We start from the raw sequence: 9,320 nt of genomic DNA on the forward strand, positions 1-9,320 counted from the left end.
CTCTAAATGATCAATTGAGAATTCTCTGGCCAAGGATAGGCCGGCAATCAAGGCTTCATACTCGGCCTGGTTATTGCTAGTTGGAAATTTGAATATGATGGCTTGCTCTATGACCAAACCATCCGGGCCTTCTAGTACGATTCCGGCTCCTCCCCCCCTTTTGTCGGAGGAACCATCTACACTGAGTAGCCACGTGGTAGGTGAGTCCTCAGATGTATGTATTAACTCAGCTGTGAAGTCAGCCAAATGTTGACCCTTGACGGATCCGCGAGGCTCGTAACGGAGTCCGAACTCAGACAGTTCCACGGACCAGGCGACCATCCGCCCTGCCAAGTCTGGTTTACGGAGGATCTTGGCTATGGGGTGATCTGTGCGGACTACTACTTGATGGCTCTGGAAATATGGTCGAAGTCGACGAGAAGCTGTGATGAGGGCTAAGGCAAGTTTCTCAATTCGGGAATATCGCTCCTCAGCCCCTTGCAATGTACGACTGATGAAATATATCAATTTAAGGGAGGGCGCTTCCTGTATTAAGGCGGCACTAACAGCATGCTGTGAAGCTGCAATATACAGCTGCAAGTCGGATCCATCGTCTGGTCGGGCCATAATGGGAGGACTTGTTAGGATGTGTTTGACAGTGTTGAATGCTGTCTCACAGGCGTCGTCCCAGTGTTGAGTGGTACTCTTTTTCAAATTCCGCAGGATGGGCTTGATGTGCTCAGCTAGCTTTGGAATGAATCGAGATAGGGCGGTGAGTCAACCTACCAGACGTTGTACCTCCCTTAGGGTTTTTGGAGCAGGCATGTCGAGGACTGCTTTGCACTTGTCCGGATTAGCTTCAATACCTCGACGTGTAAGCATGAAGCCTAAGAACTTTCCTGCGGGGACGCCAAAAGTGCACTTGGAAGGATTGAGGCGCATGCTATACCGTCGGAGTTGGCCAAAGACTTCTTTCAAATCTTGCAGGTGTTGCTCCATGGAATTGCTCCGAATAACCATGTCATCGACATACACGTCCATGCATCGTCCTATCTGATGATGGAAGACTTTGTCCATGAGGCGTTGATAAGTGGCTCCGGCATTCTTCAACCCAAACGGCATTACTTCATAGCAGTAATTAGCGCGTTCGGTGATGAAGGCGGTCTTGTCTTGATCGGGCTTGTACATTGGGATCTGGTTGTATCCTGAGTAAGCGTCGAGAAAACTCAATACGACATGACCAGAGGCTCCATCGACCAGACGATCGATGCTGGGCAGGGGATATGAGTCTTTGAGACAAGCTTTGTTGAGATCAGTGAAGTCGACACACATTCTCCACTGACCGTTGGATTTTTTGACCATAACTACGTTCGACAACCACGTAGTGTACGTTAGTTCTCTGATGAACTGGGCGTTCATCAACTTCTCGACCTCAACCTGGACAGCCCGACGTTTTTCTTCTCCGAACCTTCGTTTCTTCTGGGCGACCGGTCGAGCCTCCCGGAAGATCGACAATTTGTGCGCCATAACCCCTGGATGGATTCCTGGCATGTCGGCGGCCGTCCATGCAAATAAATCTGCATTATGTTGTAGTATATTGCTTAAATCGTGTTCTTCGCTTGAGGGGAGATCGCCACCAATGTTGGTGGATTTAGACGCGTCAGTCGTAAGGGATAGGAGTTTGACTTCGCCTTGTGGATGAAGACGCTCGTCTGCATTGGTCCGGGGGTCTAAGTCGATTGCCGCTGTCTCGGCTCCTTTCGCCCTTCTAGTTGGAACGAAGGGGGTGACTTTTAGCCCGGCCACATAACACTGTCGGGCTGTACGTTGATCTGCCCGCACGGTGCAAATGGTACCATGCTCTGTCGGGAACTTCATGGCGAGGTGGGGAGTGGAGACAATTGCCCCAAATGCATTTAGGCAAGGCCGTCCTAGCAGGGCATTGTACGACGCATTTGCTTCGACCAGCAGGAATCGAACTCTAAGCTCAGGTGCCTCTCGACTTGTTCCGAGCCGAGTGCGCAGGTCAAGGTATCCCCTTGTGTCTACTCTTTCTCCAGAGAATCCTACAATTTGTTCGTTAAACGGGGCTATGAGATCCGCCGATAGGTCCATTTTCTGAAAGGTGGACCAATACAGAATATTGACCGAACTCCCCTGATCGACGAGGACTTTGCTGACATCATATCGAGCTATGTTGGCTGTGATGACCATAGGATCATCATGATCAGGGTCGAGCGCGTGGAAGTCCGCATTTGTGAATGTAATGTCGGGAATCGACCTAGATTGTCGTTCGACCATATGAACGGACTTCAACTGTCTTAAATGTCGCTTCCTTACTGAAGCTGACACACCTCCTCCTGCGAAGCCGCCAGATATGGTGTCAATGCGGCCTCGAACTGAGCGTTCTCTATCTGTTCGTCTAGGCGGACTGCGCGTTCGACGGCGGTGTCGATCATCTCTAGGGGGTGATCGCTGGGGGCTTCGTCTAGGAGGATCTCTTCGGTGAGGTGTTGCGGCTCTTGTAGAAATTCTATCCTTGACGTAATTCTGGAGATAGCCTGCACGGATGAGTCGTTCTAGCTCGTCTTTCACCATGTTGCATTCTTCCGTGTCGTGCCCATGGTTCATATGGAACCGGCAGGTTTTACTATTATCCGCGTTCTTTGGGGTAGCCTTTCGCCGTACGGTTAAGAGTTCGGCGTGCAAGGCCTCTTCGAGCACTCTTGCTCTCGGGGCATTGAGGGTCGTGTAATGATCATATTTGGACGTCCACCCCGACTCTTTTCGGGATGCGCGATCTGACTTATAGTCGTTTGTCGATCGCTTGGTCGGTTTCTTCGCCTCATGGTTGGAAGTATCCGGTTGCTGTTTTCTCCTAGAGTTCCGGAGATCCTCGATGCAGATGAATTTAGCAATTGTGGATTGCAGTTCCTCCATAGTTGCCGGAGGGTCAGCGTACAATTGTTCCGCAAAGTACCCCGGTCTCAAACATGACGGCAGGTTGTTGATGATAAATGTGTGACTGATATCTTTCACGCGTCGGGCTGTCTCAGTGTACCGTTGCATGAAAGCTTTCAAGGATTCGTCCTTTTCCTGCTTGGTGTGCACAAGTTCTGCCGCAGTCATCGCCGGTTTCTTATTGGTCGCGTACTGCTTTTTGAAGAGGGATTCGATTGTAGCGAAACAATCTACGGAATGACGTGGAAGGGTGTGGAACCACTCCAAGGCCTCGTCCTTAAGGGATAAGGAGAAGGCTCTGCAAATGACAGGGTCACTATCTGTGTAGAACGCCATGGCGTCTATAAAGTTACGCAGGTGATTGTCGGGATCGGCGGAGCCGTCGTAGCGTTCTAACACTGGGGGAGGCTTATCTGGCATGTGCGCTTGCATGATGGCCTCCGTGAACGGAAGTAAGTTGGTGAGGCGTATGGAAGTAGGCCCTTTCTTATCCCCGCCAAAAGGATCAGATGGTCCCCCATGGTGACTCTCTTCATTATTATTCTGTCTGTTCGAGGCAGACAATTCTGGCGGTGGGCGTTGCGCCCTCAGTGCTGCCAGCTCCTCTGCCTGTTTGCGTTGGATTTCTTGCTGTTCCTTTATGGTTTGTTCTTGTGCTTCTATCTGTGCCTGCAGCTGCTTGATCAAATCCTCCATTGCTCTGGTGGTCGTTGTTGGGATTGTAAATCTGGGCCCCACGGTGGGCGCCAAAATGTTTCAGTACAGATGTGGAGACCGAAATACAAACCAATTAAGACCAGAATGCTCCTCCTTGTGATCTCGTTGATGACGCTTCCTCTCTCTTTCTACGCTCTATCCTTGGAATACGGTGGGCTGGGTACCTGCAAAGGCACTCCGACGCTCAAGTCAACAGGGGTGTTGTTAGAATAAGAAGATCTTTCCTAATTTTCTCTTAGGGAAAAACGTACCTTTTTTCTGGTGTGCTTCGTATATTTAAATTAACATAATAAACCGTTTACCTGGAAATCCGGTCAGTTACTGAAGTGGAAGTTGTAACCGTCGAATTGTGCGCTGACGCTGAGTCAATTATTTCCACGATATATGGTCGTGATTCGCGGCGTTATTCAGTCAAGGTGTGTAACTGCTTAACTGCTAGATCACGGTGTCACATTCTGTATGTCGATCATCATTCGTGTCGACCTAGGTGGATGACGTGTCGGACGTATGTCTCATGTCGCGACATCGCTTATACGGTTGTCTGTCGAGCCTCTGTATGTCGATCATCATTCGTGTCGACCTCGGTGGATGACGTGTCGGACGTATGTCTCATGTCGCGACATCGCTTATACGGTTGTCTGTCGAGCCTCTGTATGTCAATCATCATTCGTGTCGACCTCGGTGGATGACGTGTCGGACGTATGTCTCATGTCGCGACATCGTTTATGCGGTTGTCGAGCCTCAAATGGTCGAGAGCGTCACGTGGTCGTAAGCTATTACGGTTGGTTATCAAGTGATCGACCAAGCTGTGTGGTCGAACGTCATTACAGTAACCTTCAGTGGTTGTTATTGGTTGACCGTTGGGTATCCTATAGTACATATATATATATATATATATATATATATATATATATATATATATATATATATATATATTTATATTGAAAGGTTATAGAAGCATTATTTAATGTAAACATTTAATTGATAGGTTTTTGATCAAGGGACTCTTAATTGCCCAAGCTTGCTAAGTATCTTGTTTATTCAACGTTATCTTCACGTTGAATCATGATAGAATATGCTTACGCAGCTATATGCATCCCACAGTAACCAAAACTTGTTAACTTATGTATATGTAACAGCTGTTACAAAAAATCAATATTATCATATTTTATGTCAACTATACTTTAAATCAATGTCAATGTAGTGCATATATAATCAAAATCATAACCCATATATAAAGTAGACACATTTTAGTGTTCTGTTTATTCTGGAAGTATTCCCTACTAGTAAAATAAATACTTTCCACTCAGATAAAACTAAATTTAATTAAACACTTTTTATTATCTAATACCATTATAAGTAAAAGTATATAAAAGTACTACATATGTTACTAACTTCTAAAAGTTTGGTTGGCCATTTATTTTTGAGGTTATCATTTGTCTTCATAGGTAATGATTGTTTTTTCTCTAAACACCTAAAACATAAAAGAATTTATATATGTTATTATATAATTATATTCCCTTGTTCCAAAAAATTTTATAAATGTCTCTCTTCTCTGTCCAATAGCACATTGGAATTTGCATGTAATTGTAATACCATAAACACTTTTGTTTGTCAATATGTATCACATCGAGAGAAATCATACCTTTTTAGTTGTATGCCCTCCAACAAAAATCTAACACCATAATGCTATAAGATACTAAAATTTGACCTCTTGCATACCCTTTTAACATAGTTTTTGGCAAAGTATTGATTGCAGCTCCATGAGTTTATCAACTTTTAGTTCCTTGATTTTCATAATTAATATTAATGGTTTAAAGTGAAACTAAAGCCTCTTTGTATGAAAGATTGATGTATGCAAAATTCTTGAATTGTTGATTTACAAGCCACCTGAGTTACTCAAATAACTTTTGGTTCTAGGGTATATTGAGGGGATATATTGAGGGGAGAACTTATAATAGCAATGAGACTTGAATCCAATCCGTATAAGAATTGACCTCACTTCCAACCCAAAAGCTTAAGCAAAAATAGTTATGGGTCTTCCTTCTAATAAGGTGTTTAACTTTTTATTTCTATCCAATGTGTGACTTAGACTCACATTTGTCTTCTCAACAATAAGGGCGAGTGCCTTCTACATTGGTATACTTCCTTTCAACTGGAAGCATTTCCAATCATGAGTATCCTTTTCATATCATCGTTCATCTTAACGAGACACATTTATTTGAATCTTTTGTCAAGAAGACTTTCGATATTAGAATCATATTGTACTCGTATGAGTCGATCACCAAGACTAACAGAAAAAATATTCCTCCAAACTTATAAGAATCTATGAGGTGAAACAACAAAAAGAAAATGACAACAATATTCACAAAAGATAACACCAATATTTTTAAGTTGGAAAACCCCCTCAATGTGAGAAGAAAAATCCACAGGCACAAGTTAGTAAATCAAGATCCCCTAAGATCAAATATCGATATAAGAGAGTCAAATCAATAGCACAAACAAGTGCCTATAACTCGCAAATACATCAAAGTAATAATGCTTTCAAATATGAAGAACAAGGAAATAAGAACCTAAACTAGAGCAATAATGAAAAAATGATTTCTTTAACCACAAACCTCTAATTAATGATCCAACGGTTAAAATGACAAACTTTATGCAGCAAACTTAATGTCAAACTCTTATAGTCAAATCCAACCATGAATGAATCAAGAATCATAATTTTATTGAGGCGACTCGGTGAATATGACAACACATTTTGTATCTCTTTTTTCTCTTCCAAGGGCTACGACTTATACACTTTCTTGACCTAAAAGAATCTCCATACTTAAGTTAAATAGTGAATTAAAATGGGATTGACTAAATTTGACATTTTTAGACACATACACTAGTGTAGCGAAGGGAAACGACCGCGGTTGTTTTTGAATATACGCTTCGGATTTAGAACCACGACATATACAGGCGAGGTAAAAGGGTCTGGAACTTTAGGCCGCGGTTCCAACCGCAGTAATACCTTGAAGGCTACTGCCTCGATTCTTTAGAAACCGAAGTAGTAAAGAAGAGAAAAAAAAAGGTGGGGGGAGGGGTTATTACCTCGGTTGAACCAAGGTAATAACCTAGGGATATGATAGTGGTTCTTGCTTGAATCGCGGCCAAAACCCTGTTTTGTTTTAAATTTTCATGTAACCTTTGGCCTCGGATTTGCCACAACTGAGGCCTATTCTCCTACAATTTTTTTAATAGCAGGTCTGTTTTTGTGATATCCACTATCACCACTATCACAAAAACAGACCTGCATATCAAACAATATCATAACAACACAGTTTCAACACAATAGTCAATATTTACATCACATAATGTACAAAGTCTAATAACTATAAATCAACATGTTCTAATGTATTTTAAATCTAATAACTATGAACTATTATATAATCTAACTAAATGTTTTGCAATTGCTTTCCTCAGGAATGTTAGTGGCTTCTCAGGAATTGGAGTAGGAGTCTTGAATATCTGCACAAGACACATGATATTAATTAATGTATAAGAATTCCAAATGATAGAGAAAAACAAAATTCATTAAGTCTAAATATTACCATTTCCCATCCTCTTGTGATATAGGCACGAATAATGTGTGTCATCCAATACATTACATAGTATCTGCACTCATATGACCCACTTTATATGTTACACTATAATATATCATCACAGTTGTAAATAGTTAGTGAAAATCATTAAAACAAAACAACTATAAGAAAGTATGGCTTTAGCATATGATGGACGAGCGACCAAGGAGAGGTCGATTGAAGCTGTGCGAGCACGATTTCAACTCCTCGAGCCTTCCTCGACGAGATAAGACGCAGCAGATATGTAAACGAAGCTCTAGATTGAGAGCTGACTCGAAGGAAACTGAGAGAAACGAAATCAATTGTAGAAAACCCTAAAATCATGAACGAACCCTAGAAAAGAGGGAAAACTCAAAATGAACCGATTAATTGGTTCAAAATCAAGATTGAACGGTGGAAAAGGTTTGGAACGGATCAAAAGTGATTTTAATCGACTAAAATCAGAGAAAATGATGAACGAAGAAGAAAAACCTAGGGAAGGCCATAGAACGAAGTACTGTTCGGTGAAGATGATGCGCTGTGAACGAAAATGGATGAAACGAGGAAGAAGTGGTGGAAGAAAATGTAGATCTGTGAAGAAGATAACCTGATTTGGAGTGTGGAGACGCGAGAAACTTGGAATGGAGATAAATGAGAATGAGGCTCTCTGATATGCGCGAGAGAGAATAATGATAAGGCAATGTGAATGTTGACGCGTGCGTAAGGATGTGTCAGCGAAGGAATGGCTGACGCGTATGGAAGCAACGTTGTGGAAATGAGAGAAATAAGGTGGAGCACGGTGGAATTCAAGGAAAATGAAAATGGAGGCAGCGTGCAAGGAAGGTGGCTAGAGGGAGTCTTTGGACTCTCTAGCATATGACTTTCAAGAAAGAATTATTTCTGAATGTCAGAAAATCAAATTCTCATTAAGCTCAAAAGTCCTAATACAAGAGAGGAGTTGGGTATTTATAATAACCCATGCTCCTTAAGAGCTAAGCTATGAAAAGGATTTCATCAGCATATGTCGAACCTTGATACCAATCCATGCAAGCTTTCTACTGTGATCAATTGATCTCCCAACCAACATCATACTTGTTGAAATAGAACTATATATAAAAAAAAGGTTTTAACATTCATTTATATAACAAAGAAAGCCCAAACATTGAGGTTCTTACCAATCAACTGCTTGTCTGAGATGTTTGGGAGGAGACTTGTGCAATGAGCAGAATCACAAAGCATAGCTCTCCTGTACAGAAATAACAAATAGTTGCCAATGGCACCTGAAATTCATAATAACTTAATTATTATATATTAAAATCCCATATAGAACTTTATTATGTTAATAACATTCACTTACCCATATATATAAGGAATAAAATGTATGTTCTTTCCGCTTGCAAATCTGCTTGTGAGATATGTTGTGATCTCATCAAAATCATTTGTTTCGTGAATGACTTGTGGATCAATGAACCCATATACATCATTGTACCCCAAGTTGTTACTGATACCAAACATATACCTAAAATACAAAATTACCTTTGATATAAGTATACTTGATATATAAATCAATTTTATATAAATAATTGCTCATAGTCTTACATCATCCATAGCTGAACTAATGTAATATTCAACTCTTCTGTTCCCAACGCAAGCTCTCTGCCATCTTGGCTATGCAGGTATATTGGGACCTTAGAGCCTCTCCCAAATACACTAGCATCATATTCAACCTCGAAAGGCTTATTTGCAATGATGTCAGCAAGTTGCTGCAATGGACCAAGAGGATCGTCCTCAGATAAACGAATCTTCTCCTTTGCATGCGTTTGTTGTTACATGGAAAAATAAGATAAGTTTTGACATCAATAACATGTAAACTTTAAAATTGATAAGTGTAAAGTAGAATTCCATACCGGGAGGTTAGAAACCGAACCAACCAAGTGTTTAGGCCAAGTGATAAAAGACTGGAATGCCTGTGCCACAGTGAAAATCTCATCTGTGGGCAGAGTAATTGACGCATCTGGTATGATAATGTCGTCCACTAAGACCTTCACCTCATCCTCTGAT

At 41.7% G+C, this 9,320-nt stretch overlaps 1 protein-coding gene across 1 annotated transcript; it reads right to left on the minus strand.

Moving 5' to 3' along the window:
* Window positions 1-756: 756 nt before the first annotated feature.
* LOC148205865 (uncharacterized) lies at window positions 757-3,636 on the minus strand. Its single transcript, XM_088105514.1, has one exon. The coding sequence runs from the start codon at window positions 3,634-3,636 to the stop codon at window positions 757-759; it is 2,880 nt and encodes a 959-aa protein (XP_087961640.1).
* Window positions 3,637-9,320: the final 5,684 nt, after the last annotated feature.

Source organism: Vigna umbellata, chromosome 1, assembly GCF_029865625.1.
Source record: "Vigna umbellata cultivar VRB3 chromosome 1, Vumbellata_1.0, whole genome shotgun sequence".
Classification (NCBI taxonomy): domain Eukaryota; kingdom Viridiplantae; phylum Streptophyta; class Magnoliopsida; order Fabales; family Fabaceae; genus Vigna; species Vigna umbellata.

Coding starts and splice junctions, on each gene's coding strand:
- LOC148205865 (XM_088105514.1), bottom strand. CDS start 3,636: ATGGAGGATTTGATCAAGCAGCTGCAGGCACAGATAGAAGCACAAGAA.